This window comes from Dipodomys ordii, unplaced genomic scaffold (assembly GCF_000151885.1).
Source record: "Dipodomys ordii isolate 6190 unplaced genomic scaffold, Dord_2.0 Scaffold57, whole genome shotgun sequence".
Classification (NCBI taxonomy): Eukaryota; Metazoa; Chordata; class Mammalia; order Rodentia; family Heteromyidae; genus Dipodomys; species Dipodomys ordii.
In genome coordinates this window covers 9,618,610-9,643,042 of record NW_012267273.1, presented here as the reverse complement: position 1 = coordinate 9,643,042, position 24,433 = coordinate 9,618,610, and the positions used below count along the sequence as shown (strand labels likewise).

The following is a 24,433-nucleotide window of genomic DNA, read 5'->3' as shown; positions in this document are numbered from 1 at the left end:
AAGCACTCTACAACTGAGCCACCTTCCCAACCCAAGGTAATAATTTTTTTTTAAAAAGCAAAATGAGGCCAGGTGCCGGTGGCTCATGCCTGTAATCCTAGCTACTCAGAAGGCTGACATCTGAGGACTGTGGTTCAAAGCCAGCCCAGACAGGAAAAATATGTGAGATCCTTATATCCAATAAACCACTCAGACAAGGCTGGAAGTGACACTGTGGCTCAAGTGGTAGTAGAATGCTTGCTTCAGCAAAATTAGTTCAAGGACAGTACTGAGGCCCAGGGTTCAAACAAATAATAATGAAAAAAAAGCAAAATGATTTAACTTTAGTCACCTATTAATTTCTCATAAAATTATGGACCGGGTATTTTCAAACTTCCTCTGTTTAGTTCTTCTATGTCACAAGAAATGTCTAAGAATTTCTTCATGAAGTAGTTAAATCTAACTGCATAAATGTAACCTAACATTAAAACTAAACTACATTGAAAACTAATGAAGAAGTGTGTGAAAAATAATGAGCACCACAGTGTTTCCCTAAATGTGTAAAATATCTCAAGTTACCTATGAGATGTGGTGTCTAGGTTGCTGTAGTACAGAGTAGGACTAGACACAAGAGAACCCTAAAAAATTCAATTCACTTAGACTGTGTAGAACTTTGACAACACAAACAAACTAGCACAGCTTTCTACATAGTTGAGCGAAGATGGAAAAGGGCACACATGGACATAGTAATATATTTGATTTCTCTAGTAAACAAAAGCAATGTGCCTTTACCCTCACTACATGTTTTTCTTTAGGGTATTTCACAAAAGATACCGTTTTTTGACGAAACTCTTGGTTCAGTGATTGCTGCAGATCCTGAATATCATCCGTAAGTTGCTTGAACTCTTCCTGCTCTTCAACTGGAACAGAACTAAACACAGGGAAACATTTATCCCATTCAGGATATAGAGAGGACACAAATTTCCTGCCCTCAAGTAACTTAGAAGAAACATCTGCTTTTTTGTTTGTGAATTACATAATTCCATATGACAGCTCTTTAAAACAGATGACCTTCAATCCCTACTGAGAGAAGATAAAATGAGTACCTTCAAGTTTCTACTATCAAATCTATGCATCTGCTCTTCATAAAATAAAAATGGCATTCCTTCTTGGGTTAGCCTCCTCCAATGATTGCCCTACTTTTACTTTTGCTGTGGTATATTAGCTACCTGCTTTCATTCCACTTTAAATTCCCTTTTTATTGCCTCAGTTCACATTTCCATTAAATTATTTCTTTTCCTCAGTTTGTAAGAAGCCTTAGTATATTAGGATTACTACAGTCTTTGTTATTATTCTTCGTATCAGATGCTGTACGTATTCTCTCTCAATTTATCACTTCATTTGTGGCATCTTTTACTAACCTAAATTGTAGTATCTGCCTTTCATTCCTAGTCTTTTCAGCTTAGTGTTGCCTGTGAGGGCAATGTTCAGTGGGATTTTCAAACAAGACACAGGTCAGAAAAGCTATCACCTGAAACACATAACCTCGAAGACATCCACAAATTAGAAATAACTTAAAAATGAAAACACTTCTTAAAATCAGTACAGATGACCCTTAATTTACAAAGGAGTCATAGAACAAATATTCAACTTTATGATACACATTCTACTTCAAACTTTTAAAATTTGATTATTTCCCTAGCTAGGAATAGATGGTACTGGGTATGGAGCTCTATATTCCACTCATCAGATCATAAGGGCAAACCCAAGCTTCAGTGGACTGAACTGCTATGCTCAGCTGCTTAGCTAAATTTGATACTTTCCAATTTACTGATGGTTCATCAGACAGAACTGTACTATGAGTTCAGAAGCATCTGCATATACAAAAAAGAACAAGAAATTAGAGCACTTAAAAGATTCTTCCCTGTGTCCAAAACAAATCAAGCTGTCAGAGGAGGAAAAATTTAATCAACATTAACTGATCTGAAGAAAGAGTTTAGACAGTATTGCTTATCTACATAAGACAAACACATTTTTTTTGGTCGTGGAGCTTGAACTCTGGGCCTAGGTGCTGTTCCTAAGCTCTTCAGCTCAAGGCTACCACTTGAGCCACAGTGACATTTCCGGCTTTTTCTGTTTATGTGGTGCTGAGGAATCAAACCCAGGGCCTCGTGCATGCGAGGCAAGCACTTTACCACTGAGCACCTTCCCAGCCCCAAACACTGGTTTTAATTCACGAAAGCAAGTTAAAGAAACTTCAAACAAGTCAGGCTGTCACACCAACAAAACGAAAGCCTATGGTAACATAATTAAGAGAACAAAATCTGTATTTTTTTTTTTTAGAAAGGGCAAACTTAAATATAGTCTGGTATTTATTAAGGAAGATAAAAAGGGACTTCAAATAGACTTATAGACTTGTAAATACCACTCACAATCCACTTTGCAGTTTGAAATAGCATTCATTTGATTTGTCAATCTCCCACTTACTCAAGTCTCTCCAGCTTCATCAGTGCCTCCTGGTGTGCAATATTCAACTGCTGCATTTTGTCCACAGAGGTTTTCTAGTAAGGTAATTTTCATAATCTCATATCACTACTTTTCATCATTCTGTGATATATTAAAAAAAAAAAGGTCTACTGTTCCATACTACAAAATGTTTGCTCACTACCAGAAATGGAAAATACAAATAGGCATTTGTGGAAAATTAACTTTATTTATTTGAAATATTGGGGGTTGTATATGATAGCTACCTCTCCAGCCCAAGAACTTTTTCATGCAACACAAAAGTTCAGTTCTAACCATGATTAGTCATTGTGTTAGGTGCTAGAAATTTTTAAGAAGACTTAGAGTTCCTACACTTAAAAGTAGTGTTCTCCAACTCAAGACTAGTGCTCTACCACTTGAGCCACAGTGTCACTAACAGTAGTGTTCTCTTTGACATCAAATATGAATAAGGAAATTACAAAACATGATACAGTACTGATTATAAAAGGATTAAAGAAAAGTTACCACTCAGCACAATGGGGTAATAAATTAAATAAAAAAGTCATAGAGAGTTGTGTGGAGGTGACAGATGTTTCAGCTATGTCTTAATGAATGAGAAATCTTTAGCCAAACAAAACTGTGGGGGGGGGGTATGTGTGTGTGCATGTGGGTACAAGTATATATAAACTTGAGGGTGTTCATTATGTTCAGATGGTATAAGCTTTGCATAATTTGTGCAAGGAAGTATGTATGTAGCTCAGTGAAGCCACAGCACCAGATGTAATTGTTTGATGTTACTACAGTACTTTCTGAGGTCAACCTACTTCAAAACTGGGAAGAGGGGCTGGGAAGGTGGCTCAGTGGTAGAGCGCTTGCCTTGCATGCCTGAGGCTCTGGGTTTGACTCCTCAGCACCACATAAGCAAAAAGAAAAAAGCCAGAAGTGGCGCTGTGGCTGAAGTGGTAGAACGCTAGCCTTGAGCTGAAGAGCTGAGGGACAGCGCCCAGGCCCAGAGTTCAGGTTCCATGACCGGACCCCCATCCCTCCCCCACAAAAAAAGTGGGAAGAAATGGACAAACCACACAAACAACTCTAGGCCATTATTGGAAAGGCAGATATATTTGATATATATATATATATATATATATATATATATATATATATGTATCAACTATTTAAAGAACACTATACTATATAATCAATATTCTCTTCCCTATAATTTCCTAATATAGGAAAAGCCTCAGTTGAGAAAACAAAAACTCGGCTTCTCTGTTACCAAAGAAACATTGCTTTGAAATAAGCTTTCCAGAAACTAAAAGCTACAACTTCATATAAATATAGTAACCAATTCAATTCTACCTGTAAAAAAAATTCAAGATAGATCAATAATTCATAAATGATGCTATTATTGATCTGATGAGTGACCCACAAATATATTTAAATCTTACATATTGCTTGAGAAACTCCATATATGTGCCACGGCATTCTTCTCTGAAGTGAATGAAGTTAATAATGCCACTTAAAAACCGACTTGTCCGTTTTGCTTCTGAAATAGAAAGCAATTCTTTTAATTACATCTCTGAAACATTATTTGAAAATGAAAATCAATCCTTCCCTATCATATACTTGGCTCACAGTATATTAAATAACACTGCATGCTACAGCAAAGTGAGGGGAATCTGTTAAAACAGATTTGCTTTAATGATCAGAATTAGGCTAACAAGTTTTGGCCACAAGCGTGTAACAGACCATCTCACCTCAAAATAGGAGAGCAGACAAAATGCACAAAGCAATAAATTTCAGATATGAGAACACAGGCCATGGGGCAATTCTCCTGAATCAAACAACGCAAATATTTTTGATACATTTTGCACTCAGACTGTAAGGGGCTCCAAGCTGCAGTCCAGATGGGGAGACCATAAGTAGAAACAATGCTTAGTCAAGATAAGCATTTCGAAGTTTGGAAGGGTGAGGCAATTAGAATGAGACTGAACACTTCAGAGGAAAGAGCTACAAAGAGTTCCAGAAGCTTTTAAGGAGGTCCCCAACTTCTCGGAAGAACACTAATCAATATCTCAAAATAAAGGTTAAGGGAATAATCAGGAATATTTGAAGTAATAAATTTTTTAAAAACCCAATATTCAGCAGTACAAAATCCTTTAAGCTTAGTATCCAATAAATACAAAGACATGTAAAGAAATATGACAATATGATCCTTAACAAGAAAAAGAAAACCAACAGAAATATACTCAGAATAACATAATTTTTGTAGGATGTAAAAATTGTCTTTATGAATATACTACATTAACTCAAAAGTACAGAAGAAGGTATTTTGAAGACAAAAGATAAGGTGACTTTTTACAGAGACTTAAATCAAACTTCTGAAATTAAAAAAATAAAATAAAATAAACACTACACCAGATGAGATTAACGGCAGATTAGGCCTGAAATGAAAGGATTGGGGGAAGTGGAAGACAAACCAATACAAACCTCAGGATCATCTCACTACATGAATAAAACAAGACAATATCACACTTCACAATCAAATTTCTTGTCAATTTACCACTTTAATTCAATACTACACAAGAAGTTCTAGACAGCATTGGATTCAAGAAGAAATGAAAAGCATCCAGACTGTAAAAGATGGAAACTGTCTCTGATCTCATATAATGTAACTCTCGAATTGAAATCCTAAAAACATTTAATTTAAAAAAATCTACTAGAAATAAGTGATTTTAGTAAGGTTTCTGTATATAAATCAACTGAATTTCTCTAACAATAACCAGTCAGAAACTTAAATTTTAAGGAAAGTGAAAAAAAATCATCAAAAATTTAAGTGGTAAATCTAACAAAATGTTTGCAAGACCTGCATTCTGTAATGTATAATGCATTGTTGGGAAAATAAATTAAACCTTAATTAATGGAGAGAGGTAACATATACATGGGCCAGAAGATCCAGTTCTTTAGATCCAGTACATTGTTAAATACTCCCTAAATGAACTTTACATTCAAAGCAATCTCAATCCCTCCACCCTTTAGTGTGGTTTGGGAAAGATGGGGGAAGTAAAAAACGACAACCTGAAAATTCTAAAATGTACAAGGACCAACAGCCAAAAAATTTTTGAAAACACAAAAGAAAGTTGGATGAATGATACTACCTGACTTCAAATCTTACCATAAGGCAGTCTGCTTGACATAAAAATAAGCCATTTAGATCAACAGAAGAAAAGAGCAAGCCCAGAAAGATGTCCAACTTATTTTTAAAATGTTTCATTTTTCAGAATTGTTTTAGGTTCATAGTTATGAACAAGCAGTTGGCTGTTTTCAGACACCTGCATCACTAGACAAGCTTCCTCAGAGTGGTTCATTTGTTAAGATGGATGAACCTGAACTGACAACGTCTTCACCCAAACTACATAGTTTATAATGGTATTCATACTAGCCAATGTCACAGGATTGGCTTAGTAGCCTTTGTAGACTAGCTTCTTTGGCTTAGTCAAATTGCCTTAACATTCCTCCATGTCTTTTTATGAAAGTTTATTTCCTTTTAGTACCAATAGTATTTCACTGTACTGATTTACTAGCTTATTCACTGATGAATATCTTGGTTATGTCCAAGTTTTGGTAGCTGTGAACAAAACTGCTCCAAATATCTTAAAGTTTTATATAAACTTTGAAATATTCAGCTTCTTGTAGTAAATACCACAAAAGCAGGACTACTAAATAGTATGGTAAGAATAGTTTTGTAGGAAACTGTCACACTGCTACTGTGGCTCTACCCCTTTGAATTCTATCAGCAAAGATTAACAGTATTTGCTGTTCCACCATCCTTGTCATCACTTGATGTTGTCACTGTTTTGGATTTTTGTTATTTTGATAGATATGCAATTGTATATTAATTGTCATTTGACAAACTGTGTCTTTCAAGTGGAAAATTTTCTCTAGAATAATGCTATTCCCATGCAAAAAACAAGAACCCTGACATTTCCCTTACACAATATGGAAAGATTAGAAGGCAAAGTTACAATTCTCCTGAGGTAAAATACAGAAGTAAATCTAAGGAAACTTGAATTACATCAGATTTCTTTGTTTTATTTACAAACAGAGTTTTGCTATATAGCCTAGGCTGTCACAAGCCTTTATGCCTCCCTTGTTTAAAGTTTCTTACTAGGACACACAAAAGAAAAACAAACACCTCACAGTGATCTTTTTGATAAATAGTTTACTTCTAGAATAGCCTAACAGTTCAATAAGGTACACAATTCAACTTAAAAGGATAGGCAACTGATTTGAATAGAAACTTAATGAAAGAAGATACAATATAGCAAATAAGCATATGAAAATATGCTTGCTTTTATTAGTCATCGGTTAATTTAAATTAAAACCATTAGATACCATATACATCCTCCAGAATAGCTAAAATTAAAAATGCATAATTCTAAGACCAGGGTAGATATATAGCAATCAACATAAGCATATATTGGTAGTTTTACAGTCACTTTAGAAAAATAACTTGGCAATTTCTTTAAAAAGTAAGCATGTAGCCAGGCATGGTGACACACACCTATGATCCCAGCACTGTGGAGATTTGGATGTAAAGAATCCCATGTTCCAGGCCAGCCTGGATTATATGAGAAGATTGTCTAAAGCAAGTAAAAGAAAAAGTATTGCATGGCAAGGTGGCTCACGCCTGTAATCCTAGCTACTCAGGAGGCTGAGATCTGAGCATCATGATCAAAGCCAGCCCAGGCAGTAAAGTCCGTGAGACTCTTATTTCCAATAAACAACTAGAAAACCGGAAGTGGCACTGTGGCTCAAGCAGTAGAGAGCTCACCTTGAGCTAAAGAGCGCAGGGACTGTGCTTAAGCCCAGAGTTCAAGTCCCATGACCGACCAAAAAGAAAAAAAAGAAAAAGTAAAAGAAGGAGGTAATGTAATTACCCATGAACCAGTATTGCTATTCCTTAGAACTTAGAGAAATGAAATCATGTCCACACAAACTCACAGCTGCTTTGTTTATAATGATCAAATATTAGAAACTCAATTGTTGAGTAACTGATCAATGAATAAACTGTGCTGTATACACTTACAAGAGATTACTCCGAATAAAAAGAAACAGAGTACTAAGAAATGTAATCAGCACAGGAATCTCAAAAACATTAAAAAACATTAAAGAAGTGGACGCTGGTGGTCCATGCCTGTAATCATAGCTACTCAGGAGGCTGAGATCTAAGGACCAAGGTCCCTGCAATAAGGTCCATGAAACACTTATTTCCAATTATCAACCAAAAAGCTGGAAGTAGAGCTGTGGCTCAGGTGGTAGAGCACTAGCCTTGACCACAAAAGCTCAGGGACAGCAGCCAGGTTCTTAATTCAAGTTTCAGGACTGGCACACACAAAAAAAAGCCAAACACAAAAGACTTACAGACTGTATAACTTTGCTTATATGAAATTGTGGAACAACCAAAGCCAGTGATAGAAGACCTGTCAGCTATGGCCAGGGAATGGGGATCTGAGGGCTCAAAGGAGACAGATACAAATGAACAGGAAGGAATTCTTACTGGCCATGTAAATGTCCCATACTATATGCCTTTTTAAAAACTCTTCCAATTTACACTTGAACTAGTTGAAGTATAATATGTATAAATTATTCCAATAAAAAGACCAAAAACATTAGGAGATTCAAAAGAGGATTAAGAACAAATTTTAAAAGACTGCACTAAATCAAATAACTTGATGGATAGTTATCAATGAATTAAGGAGCATTTAAAGCATTGGACTTTTATATTATCTGCATATATTCTGTCTAGTTTAAACAAGTTTTAAAATGTAAAGAGATAAAAGCTTTTGGGGACTGGGGATATATATAATTTGCCTGAGGCCTGACGCTCAAAAAACCAGTTCCAGAGAGAGAAAGAAACAGAGATCAAGACACACACACACACACACACACACACACACACACACAGATTTTTTTTTAAACCTACAAAAGAAAATTCCAAATATGAAAAAATTCAACCTTAAGAGTGAGAGTCACTTTGTAAATAAAACCTATTTTCACTTTATTTTTTTTAGTTATTTGTGAAACATTATTTAAATTCTCACTTACTTGGATATAGAATATCAGCAATCTCAAAGTCATTCACCCTGCAGATGGGCAGAAATGAGTCCCTTGAAGATAAAGAGAAAGAATATATAAGTGTATTAGAAATTATATTCTAAGTCATGGCACACATCTTATTTTCCAAGAGATTTCTAATATATTTCTCAATAAAGTCAGAAGTCTACTGCAATGCAGAATCCTAAGGCACTGAAATCTACTTTCAGTATATTCCACTAGTATTCATGAAATACAAAGATAGTTATAGATTCAAATAAGCAAAACCCATTCTTGGAGACATTCAGGCTCTTTAAGAATTCATAGGCCTCTATAACGTTGGCATACAATTTTAGGTTTATACTCTCTTAGAATTTCATTTGAAAGTATCCTGAGAAGTCCCAGAGAAAGAGGCTGTTCGTTTGGTAGTAACCTACAATTTTGAATACCTATGGGATAAAGTGTAGGGAGAGATGTCAGAATTCCTTTTAAGGAAAACTATATCATTAAAGAGCTTAATTCAATATGGAATAAAAAAATCACTCTTTACTCACAGATGAATAAATAAATTGCTGACTGGTAAAAAACCTTCCATTATATGTGGATACATGACTTCAGAGTTCACTGGCATCTAGATGAAATAAACCATAAAACATAAATTATACATTGCTTTTACAAAGTAAGAAAATCTTCAACCACAAGCACAGGTTAAAATCTAATAATATTAATTATCACTAACTTTGAAAAGAAAACCTAATAGTTCCTAGTACAAAGTTAGAGTTGAAATTAATTAAGAATGCTAGGGTGATAGTGGGTATTTCTCTATTTTATATAAATAAAAAAATGGAAATTGTGAGCATTTAAACATCAAGAAATATGCTAGGCATTTTACATATATTCATTCACTATCAATTTTACAACTCTATTACAAAGTGTTACTACAGTTTTATAGACAAAGAAACTAAAGGTAAGCACAGTTTCATAAGTCAGTGGCAAAGATTTTGATTTTAAAAAATGTGCAATGAGGGGCTGGGAAGGTGGCTCAGTGGTAGAGTGCTTGTCTTGTATGCCTGAGGCCCTGGGTTCGATTCCACAGCACCCCATAAGCAAAAAGAAAAAAGCCAGAAGTGGCGCTGTGGCTCAAGTGGTAGAGCGCTAGCCTTGAGCTGAAGAGCTGAGGGACAGCACCCAGGCCCAGAGTTCAAGCCCACGACCGGCCCCCTCCCCCCCCCCAAAAAAAACGTGCAATGACATACCAGGTATAGTGGTACATGCCTGTACACTCAGCATTGGGAAAGTGAAAGCAAGAGATCTGGGAGTTCAAGGCTAACTTGGGCTACACAGAAAAGATTCTGTCTCAAAAAAAACCACAATAAGATCATACTAAGATACCAAAACATTACATTCTCAGCATATATTCAGATGATACTCAGATGACTTGCACAACAAAAAAAGATTAAGAAAAATGATCTTCCTACTAGAAATAAGCGCAGTTGCTGTATTGCAACGGTTGCAGTCTTGCTGTATACCTACCACTCTCATTTCAAAGTCATCCCTGAGAATAGTATTGAGGAAGACTTGGCAGCTTTTCTTTATTATTATTATTATAGTAGGTAAAGACAAACCTATAAATCTGTGAACCACTGTACGTAGCCCATATTCTTTTAAGTGTCATTTGGGTCTTTTATTACGATGGTCATCTTACCAAATCTATCCATATAAACTATTATTATGACTAAGATTTGTGACATTCACTTCATATGAAATGAATTTGTTAAAAATGAAGTCAAGAAATCCAGGTCCGGGGCTGGGAAGGTGGCTCAGTGGTAGAGCGTTAGCCTTGAGCTGAAGAGCTGAGGAACATTTTCCAAGCCCAGAGTTCAGGCCCCATGACTGGACCCGGAAAAAAAAAAAGAAAGAAATCCAAGTCCTTTTAGGGAGTATGTAGTTGTGAGCAAAACTGCTTCCATTTAAACTCACCATGTAAAAATGTTCCAGTCGTATTCCATAAACAATTTGTAAGGCTCTCATGTAGATCATGTGCAAGACTTCAGGCTACAAAAGAAACACAACTTTTAACAGTCTTGGGCATAGCACTGCATCCTAGTCTTCATTGCTGTCCCATACTACAGTCAATTGATACAGCAAAGGGCGACAAGATGACTATATTTCCCTGGAAACATCTCCACACTTTTTTTCCAAATTAAAAAAAAAGAACTTATACTTATCAGTTTATTCTAATGTAAAAATGTAGTTAAGAAAGCTGGTGCCTGTGTCTCAAATCTGAAATCCTATCTACTCAGGAGATACAGACTTTATAAAACAAGACTTTACTCCAATTAACCAGCAACAAGCTGGAAGTGGAGTTGTAGCTCATGTGGTAGAGCACCAGCCTTTAACAAAACAAAAAACAAAAACAGAAACAAAAACAAAAACAAAGGATAGTGACAAGACTGAGTTCAAGCCCCAGCACTAGCATTAAAAATGAAAATACATAGTAAACACAGATGCTTAAGAGCAAGTACATCCAAATCTAGGGAGGAAGTAGGGGAGTCTTTCAGCTGTCAGGTATGTGACATAAATGTTGGAACACTGTGGATGTTTTTATTTAAAAAGGAAATCCAGATAACCCTGTCTGCTTCCAATGTATTAGTTTTCTTAGATTTAATGTTTAAATACCTGCAGCTACATAGAACTTTAAAAAAAAATCTTATTTTCAAAGTCAGCCCTTCCAAGTTTACTATCAGTGAACTGGTTCTAATGTATATGCAAGTTCACAGTAAACAGTAGAGTGAGAAATACAGTGACAATTTGCTAACCTTTCCATAAAGTGGAATTTATTCAGTATATTCATTCAGAGATTATTCATTCCATTTTAGAAAATTAAAGGATACTGAGACAAAAGAGGCTTAAGTTCTATATCATAAAACCAAGGTTACTACATTATCACCTCAAGACCAACACAAGAAACTGGAAGGAGACTCTGGGATTTCCTGTGTCATATAAATAACTTCATTTTTTTTGCATTTAATAACTAAACAAAAATAATGCCTGTCAAAACAAGTCAATTCCCTCCTGGGGCATAATGCAAGAAAATTAATCTGTAAGCTTCCAAAGAAGATTGTTTCTAAGCATTTTTTTTTAATGGCTGGGAACCACTTGGAATAAGTTCCATGAAGCCTTACCAATAATGATACTCTCTCACCAACACGCCAATAATAATAAAAAAATTTAATATACTTTAATATAACTATGGTTTAAGGCTATTTTTTTAAACCCACTATATTAAAGAACTGAATTCCTAATGGGAATGTAAACATTGCCCCATATATAAACTTAATGTTATTTTAAAATTACAGTAGATGAGAGATTTTCTCTAGATTAAACATGACCAGTCTATATCAAACAGGAAGGCATATATCCTTCTTGCCACTCTCTAAACCTTGTAGCTTACTTTGTTTTCAAATACCAATATCTACGTTCAAATACAGCTACATTTTTACCTTTGGATTTGGATAAAGGTCATTCTTAGAGAGGTTTTTCCCATCAGCTCCTGTTAACAACTTATTGCGAATATGAATCACAATCTCAGCTACATTATATCTGGGGAAAGACAAAGTTTCCATCTTCTCCTGTTTATGAAGAAAAAAAAACAGATCAAAATTACAGACAATTGGTAGTTCTCATTATCTAAACACTGACAAACATAAAAACAAAATGAACACACCAGGACTCAATAATCCATAGTGTTCCTACCATCTAATATGTTAATATGATAAAGATAAATTTTATATACATAAATCTACACAAAGATATGTAAAGTCACTTTTATCTCAAGGTACACACAGTTATTCTCTGCTAATTTTCCTAAGGTTCTTTTTTTTTCATGTGGGAAGGAAGATTTTGGTTGATACTTCCGCATTTGGGAGCCAAGGGTTTAACAGGACCAATCCTGAGAATTAATCATCAGAACAATGAAGAAAGCAACACCATCAGCAAGAACTATATATAAACAATCCTCACACAAGATAGATAATACTGTATTCTGATTTCACATCCTATTTGATATATTCTTGGTGAAATGGATAATAAGATTTAAGAGGCAAGCTAGAAGAGGAAAAAATAATGTAATTGGCAAAAATACCTTACATTGGAGCAATAATCTTAAATAAAATGAACTAGCAAAAAATCCTCTTGCCCTAATAGATTCAGAGAATGAGTTATTCTTTCTTGTGCACCTCCCCCCACCAAAGCAGAGGTTCTCAAAATTCTGTTCCCTCAACTCCGCTAAGAGCAGAGTGGCAATATTTGGAGATAGTTTTGGTTGTCAGCCCACGCATAAGGCTGCTGCTGGAAGCAAGTGGACAGAGACCAGGTGTGCCACTAACTAACTTACAATGTGCAGAGAGGTTACTCACTGAAAATAATAACCCAATCCAAAACATCAAGAAGGCCAGGTACAGGAAACTCTGTCCTAGAGCTTGCATTTACTATGTAATAGTAGTTTTTACAAGGTGTTGGGGTAACATTTATAGAATGAAGACACTACATTTTGAGAGCTAGTAAGCTAAGACCTTTTCATTGTCTTCTCATCTCTACATGTGCCAAATAAGAGGACCAGCAGTAGCAGACAGTGCTTCAGCCACTCACTTACCAACACTGTTAATTTCCTAGCAATACTCCTCCCAACTTTATAGTGAAGCAGTATGACCCAAAGTGAGCATTCAATTTTTCAAAGCAAATGGCTCAGTTTTGGAAATCTATTTCATTAGGTTTCTAGTAGTTTTTAAACTATTAAGGTTAAAAAGCTTTGGCAATTTGCCAGTCAATAAGTCCCTGGTTCTGTTTGAAGCTTTAAAACATCATGGATTTCAAGACAACATTTTCTCACTTTAGTGTGGCTCTAATAATTAGACAATTCTTCCTTTATGTTGTAATTTTCACCTACTTGATCCAATTCCTAGTGTCTGCAGCTACACAGAATATATAAATCTCTTAGGTGACACTAGTTTCAAAAGCATGACAAAAGAAATTATATTTCTCCTTTTTCAAGATTATAATTTCTTTACATATGGTCACTTCTTAGATAATGTTTTGGAATTACCATTTGTGAAAGAAATGAAACAAAACAACAAAATCCCCCTTCCTACTCTACACCAACAAAAAACAACACAGAAGACTTGTGACTGAATGGAATAATTGCCCCATACACCAAACCAGTAATGCACTGACTCAGTGACTGCCAGTGGGGTTTCCTCTGATATGCAACTAGAGATAGTGTCAGATACCACAGGTTGAAGACTCAATAGTCATGACAGCTTAATCTTTGGATGCCAAGTGGAAGCCCTAGATAATTTTACCTATGCTTCTGACCAAACTACTAAATTTGGATTTAATTTGCTACAGCTCACATAACTCAGGGAAATGTCATACAGATGTTACATTGACCTTTTTTTGTTTCTGGTTTTATAAAAAATACTACAACTGAACAGCGGATGAAAAGATGGATAGAGTAATGTATAAAAGAGGAAAGGGTCATGCCATTGCCAGAAATCTCAAAATTAATCTTCTGGGGCATTTATGGAAACTTCACTTAATAGGCATGATTGTACTAGCCATTGGTGACCAGCTGAACATTCAATCTCTACTCTCCCCAAGACTGGGGGACAGGAGTCAATGTTCTAAGCCTCCTGGTCATTCAGATTACAATTCCACATTCCTAAAACTATCAAGAGACTGCCAGGATCAGTCAACCATTAACATATAAAAAGATACTGATGGTTATTGAGGACTCCAATGATTTTTAACAGCTGTACACCAGGAGCCCGATGTATATTTCACAGTATTATAGCTTCCTACTTTCCATTTAATAAACATTTACTAAGCCTCTTATAATACCCAAACTGAATTCAGTATTCCTGGTATGGCAGATGTGGAAGAATGTTAATCCACTATGGAATGGCCTTTTGCTACTCTAGATTACACAGTTGCTTTAAGCTACAACTAGCCCAAGTTTTGTTTATCTCTTTATAAGCTCTCCTTTAAAGGCTATTTATGCTATTGCATGTATATGCTATCTGTGGGGTTTTTTTTTCATTTTAATCTTCAGTGGCCAGTTTACTTCATAAACTGCAATGAATGGTTCACAGCAGGTGCCAGTAGCTACTCAGGAGGCTGGGATCTGAGAATTACAGCTCAAAGGCAACCAGGTCTGGAAAGTCTGTAAGCCTCTTAACTCCAATTAACCACCCAAAAAAGACACAAATGGAGCTGTGGCTGAAGTGGCAGAGACTTTTACAAGTCTCCATGTGAAAAGGGAGAAAGGAAGGAGGAGATCTCAATGAAACAAGGGAACGTTAGAGCCCATACACATGTCACTTTCTCCCTTTAACTTTTGGGCATTTTTACCTTTTGATGGATGGTTTTGAGTTTGGTTATGAGACATCTGGCCAATGGAGATCCACAAAAAGTTAAGAAGCACCTGCAAACAAGCAGGCCTACTGCCACCACCTTTCAAATGCACGGATTGAATTTAGTAGAAAGACAAAGTTGAAGTCAAACAAAATATGCACTGTGAAATGGGTACTTGGGAGGGGGGTAGGGGAGGGAGGAGGGAGTCTAATGAAGGGGGGTAAGGGGAAGAATACAGTCAAGAACTACCACAAAATTAAGAAAAGTAAGGGAAAGGGTGGGTCGAAGGGCAGTGAGCATGGTGAAGGGGGTGACAACAGTTAAAGGCACTGTATCCATCAGCTACTTGGTTACGTGGCACCTCCTCTGTACAACTACTTAAAGATCATTAAAAAATTAAGAAGCACAAGGACGAAAACAGGACAGGCTTCCGTTGACCTGTAGATTGAGACTCTCCCGCAGGGTTTACAACGCCCCAGATGCCACCAATCAGCGCCCTAGAAACTGACAAAGGTCGGGGCGGGAGCCAGAGGCAGCGCAGCCACTCCACCTGGCCGACCCCGGTCTCCAGCCCCCCTCCCGGCAGGGCCTCCCTTCCCGGTCTCCCAGCCAGCGCTCACCCACAGTCCTGGCCGCCTCCGGGAAGCGGGGGGTGCGTGCCAGGCGCGGCCACCGAGCAGCCCCAACTCCACCCAGCGCCGACCGACCGTTTCACTTTTCAAACTTGCCGCCTCCTCCTGGAGGTCCCGCCCCTTTAACTCCACACCCACTTCCGGGCGCGCCGGATACCGGCGAGACTCAAAAAGACTCGGAGCCGTAGTGGCTGGAACTGAGACGAGAACGCGGGCTCCAGGCCGTGCGGAACCGTTGTGCTTGGGATTGGCGTCGGGTCGGAACGTCGAGTCCGCCGGAAGCGGCGCGCCGCGGACCCCGCGGGGGGCATTCGGAACGGGTGACACCGCTGGAGAGAGTCTGGTGGAGCCACATGCAGCTCAGGAAAAGGGCGGAGGGGCTCCCAAGGAAACCACGGTGAGTCCCGGAGTCCCAGTGATTACTGTAGTGGATGGCGGGGTCGGGTGGTCACTGTTAGGCCTCAGATCAGTTAGTGAACACACACTTTAGACCCCAGGCACGACTTGGCTCTCAAAGGACGGCTCTCCCCAAAGGGCTCTTAGAGAGATGATGCACCTGCCCCAAAGCCGACCACAGCAGAGCATCGGAGCCTGGCCGGGTGCAGGCACGGGCCCTGTGAGTGTATGCATTGGTGTTACCTGACAATCCACCTGGCGTTTCCTCACTTTCACATGCAAGAAAACTGGGCTCAGGGAAAAGGGGTTCATTCCAAGTTACACACTTAAGTGGTATTATCCGGACTGAACCTGGATCCCTGAGCGTAGCTTTCCTCTTCCCTCGCCAGAATACAGGAAGTCCCGGTACTTTTCCCTTACGAACTGTTTCCCAGACTTGCACATCTCCTGCGTTGGTCGGATTGGGTTTGTTTTGTTTCGTTTTGGGTGGTTTGTTAGATAAGGGGCCCGAAATCTGTATTTTTTTTAAACATCGATCTTCAGGCAAGCGTGGAAACACTAAGAGAAATCAGTCTTCCCGCGGAACACATGGTGTCCCTCGTTTTATTAAGATTTGGAGCACCAGAGAACACAACAGGGCTTGGATCAGGCTACAAGGCATAAAGCATCATCTCAGAAGTGTCAGATGGGGGTGTAGACTGTAGGAAGTGGGCAGTATGGCTAGAAATGTTATGTTGAAAATAAACACAGATTCTGGTGCTTTGTTGTGTGGGTTGAAAGAATATACCAATTTATTTAGAGATATGTTTAAAATGTACATAAAAGTACATGTCAGCCAGGTGCTGGTGGCTCACACATCTGTAATCCTAGCTCCTCAGAATGCTGAGATATGTACAAGGTTTGAACCTAGACCAAACAGAAACGTCCATGAGACTATCTCCATTTAACTAGCAAAAGAAGCTGGACAGCATGTATGGCCCAAGTGGTAGAGTGGCATTCATAAGTGAAAAAGCCAAGCAAGAGTGTGAGACACACAACTATGCATTTCATGTTTAGTAGTTTAGGGTTTTCTTTGTTTGCCCTTTCTATGTAATGTACATTTACAGTAAGACTTTGGTATCTGTGTGTATAAAGTTTCAAGGAAACCTCTAAGCAAAAACTGGATGCTTAGGATGCATAGAGTTCAACACTTTTAAGAATATTCAACTTTACCCATACCATACATACACTAGATGAGTATCCATAACTTGAAACACCTGGAGTTAAGCAAGCAACATTACTGTCAGAAAATTACTGTTACATACACCATACTACCTACCTACATACTACCCACCAAGTACTACGTTTTTGTTTCATGCTCTTTAATCTCAAATGCTGAGGATGATTTGACTAAAATTGAAGATATGGGTTCTACTGCATATCTATTGTTTTAGTAGCTTTGAAAACAAATCGTAATTTTGGAACCATTGTTAAGTCAGGGACTGTCTGTATTTTCTCTCACTATAACATTATATTTTTCTGCTCCAAAACTGATACAGATACTATATTTGATCTCCTGTTTCATGTACTCTGTTAATACTCCTACCATCACCTCTTCCCCAGTGTAGACTATCATTTATCAGTATACAAACTCTCTATGTCTCAGGTACCTGAGACCTTAGCCTGAATCTATCCCATAAATCTCCATCTTGGTACTCTGAAGAAAATAATGCAAAGTGATCTACTGCATATTCTGACTTCCCATCTTCAGCTCTCCCTCTGATTCTTAATAAATCCTTAATGTATCATTAATTGATTTCCCTGCACTACTTTCAGTACTTTCTCACAAACTTTAGCACCTTCCTCAATCCTCTTTTACCTTCAACTCTTCTCTATATTAGAAGATAATCAGAGTAACTAAAAGGTATTCTTCAAACACTTCATAGACATACATATACATCTGCAATTTGCCGTGCCTGTTTCCTTTCTAATTGTGATTTATGTTCCCTTTGTAGATTGCTTCTTAAAGGCTGATGACAGACTTGTAATGGATGAACTTTTGAGTGACAAGACAGATAATGCAGCAAGACCATGGCAGCCTACAGCTGGGGCTTTATCTTTCATACAGGTGGTATTCCTGTGTTAGATTGTAAGCAGCTTTGTTACAGATAGTTATTTCCAATTTGATTGTAATAGATCAGTAAGGACAAAAAGTTGATGTACCTTGTCAAATGTGGTATGAATAGTTTAAATAATTAAATATATTAACCAGGCTGTAATGTTTGCTTACTGTTAATCACCCACACATTTAACTAGAGGATTTTCTAGGGGCCACAGACATGAAAGCCATAATGCAACATAAACTTCCTACCTTTCCACTTCCCTCACTGACAGATTTATTTGTTTTCTTTTATCTGTCTGTCTGAGAAGATAAAATGTCATTTGTCCATCGGGGTGTTAATCAGTATTTCTCTTTCTGGACTTCTCTGCTGCATTTTTTACAGTTGGTCACACCTTGAAACCTAACTCTTTTTGCATCTTTCCTATTTTTCCATCTCAGGCACCTTGGCTGCCTCTTTGTCTCCCCTTTAAACAGAATTTCTCAAAGTTCCAACCTTGAGTTGTTACATTTATCTTCCTCATATGTAGTCTCCACTCATTGGTTTAACCTGTTGATCCTGGATTCCGAAACTACTGACATTCCTGATTTCTCTCTTAAGGTTCATTCTTTTATTTCTGAATAGGAAGGAAGAGCCCATGAGCCTTCATATTCTAATTCATCCCCTACTCTCATTTTTACTAACAATTATATATTCCTGTCTTCAATATTATCACCTCCAGGTCTACTACCAAATCCATCTTACGTGTAACAGCTAGTATGTCCAGTATCACATGCAAATCAGACCATTTCACCTGCCTGCCTAAATTTCTATGGTACACACACAAACACCCTGCCCTTATTACCTCCAAGTGAAGTCTACCTGCACAGCCTGGTATTATACAGTTTCTTGGATCTTGTTTGTATTGATTTTGTTTCCTGTCTTATCTCCCACTTCCAGTTTGTCAGGGTGTTTTAGAAAACGAGATCTTTTTCATTCTTGTTTGTTTTTATCTTGACTCTCACTGCTTTATCTGCCTGACTTTTTAATCTTTAGTTATTTTCAGAGATCTCCAAGAAGTCTTTCCTTACAGTCTGAGTTAGATGACTTTTCTCCTTGTGTTCTTGGCTTATTCAAAAAATATTTACTGAGTTCCCCCCACCCCCCATTTGTTTCTTTGCTAGAATGAACTAGGTTCTGGAACTATAATAGGAAACAAGCAAGTATAGGGTTCATCAACCTAGTAACTCCCCTGACAGAATTTATATTCTCATAGGAAAGAAAAAGAAGTAAATTAAAAAGTAGAAGCAGCAGTTTAGTCCAGTTGGCTCTGTGTTTAAGAATATCCAAGAACTGGTTGGTCTGAAGGGTGAAGAGCAAATGTTCTCCATGGAGGTGACACATTTGTCAAGGACTATGTATTGGTGAAGACTAGACTGAACACAGATTTTATACAGAGCTTGACTAAACAATCATGAAGAGCATTACTAGGCATGATAAGGAGTTTGGGCTGCTTCTTAAGAGTAACAACACTGGAAAAGAGTGGGGGAAGGGGTAACATTGTCCAAAAGGAAATATATGCTTTACCTGACTTATGTAAGTGTAACCCTGGTGTACATCACCTTTATAATAACAATAATTTTTTTTCAAAATAGAATTTAATAAAAAAAAACCAAGTTGGATAACTTCCTACCTGTGGTTTCTATTTTAGAGATGAATTGAGTTGCTCTACGTAAAAGGAATTGAAGAATAGCAAGATAAGAAGGAGGGAAAGAAGGTAGATAACCCTGGGAATGGAGTATTGGCTAGTACACAGAAACAAATCTCAGAATTTAAAAAAATAGATGTGGCAAAACTTAGAACTGGGAGAAATCAAGGGTGATGTTTTATAAACAAGCGTTTGTGAAAACAAGGACTACCTTATTTATCATATGTCCACAGCTAAGCCCAAGTCCTTACAATTATAGATGCCTGATAAATATGTATAAAATGAGTGATTGTTTTCTAGACAAATGGTCGATCGTTTATTAAATACGTTTATTACCTTTAGTTGTACAAAGGAGTTACCACTCAAAGCAGTTTATGAATACAATGCATCTTGATCATTGCCACCCCTTTCAACATTCTCACCCAGCTCCCAACTCACCCTTCAAGTGATGTAGAGGCAGACCATGTCCAATGTGACTGGTAGTTCAGTTATGGATACATGTAGCTCATGAGGCCTATGAAACAGGTTCTTTACAGAGCTCAGAGACATGGCAATTGGGTAGACAATTTTGAAACTCAAAGAAGGATATCTAAGGTGATGTTCTTGAATACTTAAAGTTTGTATTATATTGAAATGATTGATTTTGTATCTGTCTCCACCACTCCAGAAGGCTGATACCTAATGATCTGTGATTCGCTAGTATTCAATACATACCTGGTACTGCATGGTTGTTGAACTGAACTGCCTTTTACATATGGTGCATCACACAGGAGAAACTGGTAACCTCAAAGAGATATTTTCTTGTTATTGTATATACTTTGCTTTTTTATTCCTTCTCATCATGGTTATATTTCTGATTACAAATAAAGAATGACAGGGAAAAAATGACAGGAAAGTGTTTCACTTGATTTGTACAAACTCAAAACTGCAACAGTATTTCAGCTCAATATAAAACCGGATGTTATGAATGTGCACTCATATTAGCTCTTGACCATAGGCCCATATGTTGGATTATAAATTCTATGATGATACCTTTGAGGCTGTCACTCGGCTTACTCTTGTGAATAATGGGGAATATTTACTGATATCTTGAAAATGATGACAAACACGAATAGCAATCTGAAATGAAGCTGTGAAAACTTAATTTATAGGTGACAGATAGAAGATCTTATTACTACATTATGATGTATAGATAAAATTGTATGAAAGCTGAGTTCCAGTGGCTCGTTTCTGTAACACTAGCTACTTAGGAGGCTGAGATATGAAGATCACAGTTTGAAGCCATAGGCAGAAAAGTCTGTGAGACTATTTATTACCTTCAATTAACCATCAGAAAGCTGGAAGTGGAATTGTGTATGGCTCAAGTGGTAGAGCTTTGAGCATCAAAACTCAGTGATAGCACTAAGTTCAAACCCCAGGACCTGAATTCAAACCCCTGGATCAGCACAAAGCAAAAAGTCTATGAAAGCCTGGGAATGTCATAGCTTTATACCTGCCTCACATTTCATATAAAAGAAGATAATGATGTATCTTACCTGTGAGCCAACGTTTTTGGCTTGATGACTTTAACCATTTAAGATGCAAACTCACAATGTTCTATTCTCCTTTGTACATCTGTGGATAATTAAATAAGTTTAATATATATAATTATGGTCTATATTTTTGAAGTTGTATATAGTTTCATGGAAATATTTGAATGCAGTTTCATATATTTGCATATAGTTTGGTGTAAATATATAGCTATATATATGAAAACACTAAAATTTAAAGAACATGAAAATTTCTAATTCCATTTTTGTTATGTTCAACATATTCACTGGGTGGCACTGTTGTATTAATGTTACCCTTTACATGCTGAAGTGGTTTTTTGTTGTTTTTTTTTTTGAATGAAGTAGAAATAGCAGGAAATAGAGAAATACAAAAACATTCCCCAGGAAAGGATGACTTGTATCAGGCAGAATTGAAATCACATCTATTTGTATCAGCCTTCTGGAATAGCCATGGGTCTCCATGGACCATCTGTATCTGGATCATTTGGAGAGCTGCTTTAAAGTCCTGATTTAAACTTCCTAATTTTAATGAGATCCTAATTCACTTATGCTGGCCATGGAGCCCAAGAATTTGAGCTTTGAAAAGTTCTCATCACAGAGTTTGACCCAGGTCAGCAGGAAGGAGAGAAGGAATGGGATGAGGGGGCGGGAAGACACAACATAGAACTAATCATGGGAAAGCCGTGCTCTTAGAAGACTCACCATACCAAAAACCCTAGAGTTGCTCAAAAGTGTGATATGAGTTCTCTTTATATGTGAATTTAGGTATTTGTATGTGATATTAGGTTATTAGGAATGCCACAGCAAGTCTTACAAGCCAGATGACAGAAATTCATGGTCTCACAATTCAGGAGCTAGAAGTTCAAGATGAAGTTATCAGCAGGATTGAATTCTGAGAACTGTGAGATAAATCTGTTCCATGCCTCTCCCTGAACTTCTGATAGGTTGTTGGCAATCTTTGATGTTCTTGATTTATAGGTGTATCTCTCCAATCACCGTCTTCATCTTTCATGTGGTGTTTTCCCTTTGTGGCAATTTTCTCTTTTTATAAGGACATCAGTCACACAGGATTTAGGTCCACCCAGATAACCTCTTTTTAACATGCTTACTTTTATAAAGACCCTATTTTCAAGTGTTAACCATTCTGAAATTTGGAGGGTTAAGATTTCAACATGTATTTTTAGAGGCCACAGTTCAATGCATAAAACATTGTTCAAAGCATAATAAGCCAAAAGCTATCTCAGGAAGAAGCTTTAAATAGCCAAAAGTTGAAGCCAGGACAAATGTGCCAGCCTCTTCAGAGCAATATATGATGGGTAGAAGTACTGTATCTCCCTTTGTAATTGAGTACTAATTACTTATTAATGTGTTGAGTACATTGATTAATTGTATTTTTCTTGGAAATAGCTCTTTTAAAGCATGGCCTGGATTTTTTCAGAAAGAACAAACAGAAAGTTAATTAAATTAGTGACACTTTGAGTCTCTCAGAGAAAACAAGATTTAATTCAGCAGATATGGAAATTATCCTAACGCATTTAGTTCAATGGCAGTCTTCATGAATTGTAAGGCAGTGTACAAAGATAAAATTCAAAGTAGAATCACAATTTTCACCACAATTCAAAAAAATGTTCCAGCCCCACTTGCTAATCACATGCTTGTTTGTGAATAGTAAAGCTAGCTCATTAGAAATGTATAGCCAGCTTTCAATGCCTTGGATTATACAGTTCATACCACACTGAAGATAGACATATACCAGCACTAGGACATCCCCCTCTCCCGTACCCCCCACTCAGTGCCACAATTTTATAGCGTGGTTGCATTGATTAGTAGAGGATTCATTGAGGAATTTAAGGAATCAAAGTTAAAGAGTACTTGGACATCATGGTATATACTTTAAATATATGTGATAAAACCTGAGAACAGTAATAAAAATATGTGTAACAGAATGAATCATCCTCAAAGCTCCCTGGAAAAGTTAGCATTCATCATGAGGTGCAGGATCTCTAGAACATTCTGCAGAGCGATAGGGCTACAACAAGGAGCTTTACCAGAAAAAACACTGCAACAGGGTTGGAAGGAAATTCTGGAATAACTGAATCTCTCTTCAAGAAACAAAGCACTGGGCTGGGAAGGTGGCTCAGTGGTAGAGCCCTTGCCTTGCATGCATGAGGCCCTGGGTTTGATTCCTCAAGCACCACATAAGTGGCACTGTAGCTCAGGTGGTAGAGCGCTAGCCTTGAGCTGAAGAGCTGAGGGACAGTGCTCAGGCCCAGAGTCTAGGCCCCACGACTGACCAAAAAGAAAGGAAAGAAAAGAAACAAAGCACTGTCTTCATAGAGCTCCCTACATCTCCCAAAGCCATCAAGGATGAACAGCACCATCCCAGGCAAGGGTGACTGCAGAGTACATCAGTCTAGTGTGCAAATGGTTTCTTAAGATGTGCTCTGATCTTCCTGTCTCTTCTCTCTGACCCAAACTTTCCAGAAAATATAAATCTAAAAAGAGGGAGGGGAGGAGTAGAAGAGGATGCCACTTTGCACCTCTTACCTCCTGTAATTAAAAGTGTCTAGAATGCTGTGGAACCTAGGGTACCACTGAAGAAGTGAAATGAGAGATTTACGGTAGCATTGTTTGGTCACTATCATTAGAAGAAACAAAATAGTTTCAAGTTTATAATACCCTTCATTTTAAATACTCCTGAGCCAATAATCCTATTCTCAGAAGAGATAGAACAGAAATTGTAGTAGAATACTACTTATTATCTAAATTTTTAATGGATTATTCCTAGTGTTTGGTCTTCTGTTTGTAGAATAGTCCTTAAACTAGCTGTTAAGGATCTAGGAGTAACACTATTCTTTTTAGGAAAAAGACATTAATTTCCTATTAGTAGACAGACATTTCATTACTTGTTAGCCATATAAGTAAGAAAAGAAATTAGGTGTTTTTAAAGTCAGTAGTTATACATCTACAAGAGACTTTGGGGTTGTTGGAAGCGTGATGGCTCCCAAAAGAAGCAACTAAACTTGGGAACTCATTAAAAGCTTTCCACGAAGTATGACATTTAAGAGTTCTTGATAGAGGAACAACATAAAACTATGA

The 24,433-nt window shown here is 37.4% G+C and overlaps 1 protein-coding gene across 1 annotated transcript in view; it reads right to left on the bottom strand.

The window, feature by feature from the left end:
- Nuf2 (NUF2, NDC80 kinetochore complex component) overlaps nucleotides 1-15,671 on the bottom strand; it is a 29,757-nt gene extending 14,086 nt beyond the window's left edge. The window contains exons 1-8 of the mRNA XM_013021757.1: nucleotides 15,591-15,671; nucleotides 12,063-12,191; nucleotides 10,540-10,614; nucleotides 9,114-9,190; nucleotides 8,572-8,633; nucleotides 3,912-4,009; nucleotides 2,467-2,540; nucleotides 814-910 (exon numbers count right to left, since the gene is read on the bottom strand). Coding sequence (XP_012877211.1) covers nucleotides 814-910; nucleotides 2,467-2,540; nucleotides 3,912-4,009; nucleotides 8,572-8,633; nucleotides 9,114-9,190; nucleotides 10,540-10,614; nucleotides 12,063-12,185 — 606 coding nt within the window. The 5' untranslated portion in view covers nucleotides 12,186-12,191; nucleotides 15,591-15,671. The remainder of the gene's footprint in view (nucleotides 1-813; nucleotides 911-2,466; nucleotides 2,541-3,911; nucleotides 4,010-8,571; nucleotides 8,634-9,113; nucleotides 9,191-10,539; nucleotides 10,615-12,062; nucleotides 12,192-15,590) is intronic.
- Between the last annotated feature and the right edge of the window lie 8,762 nt (nucleotides 15,672-24,433).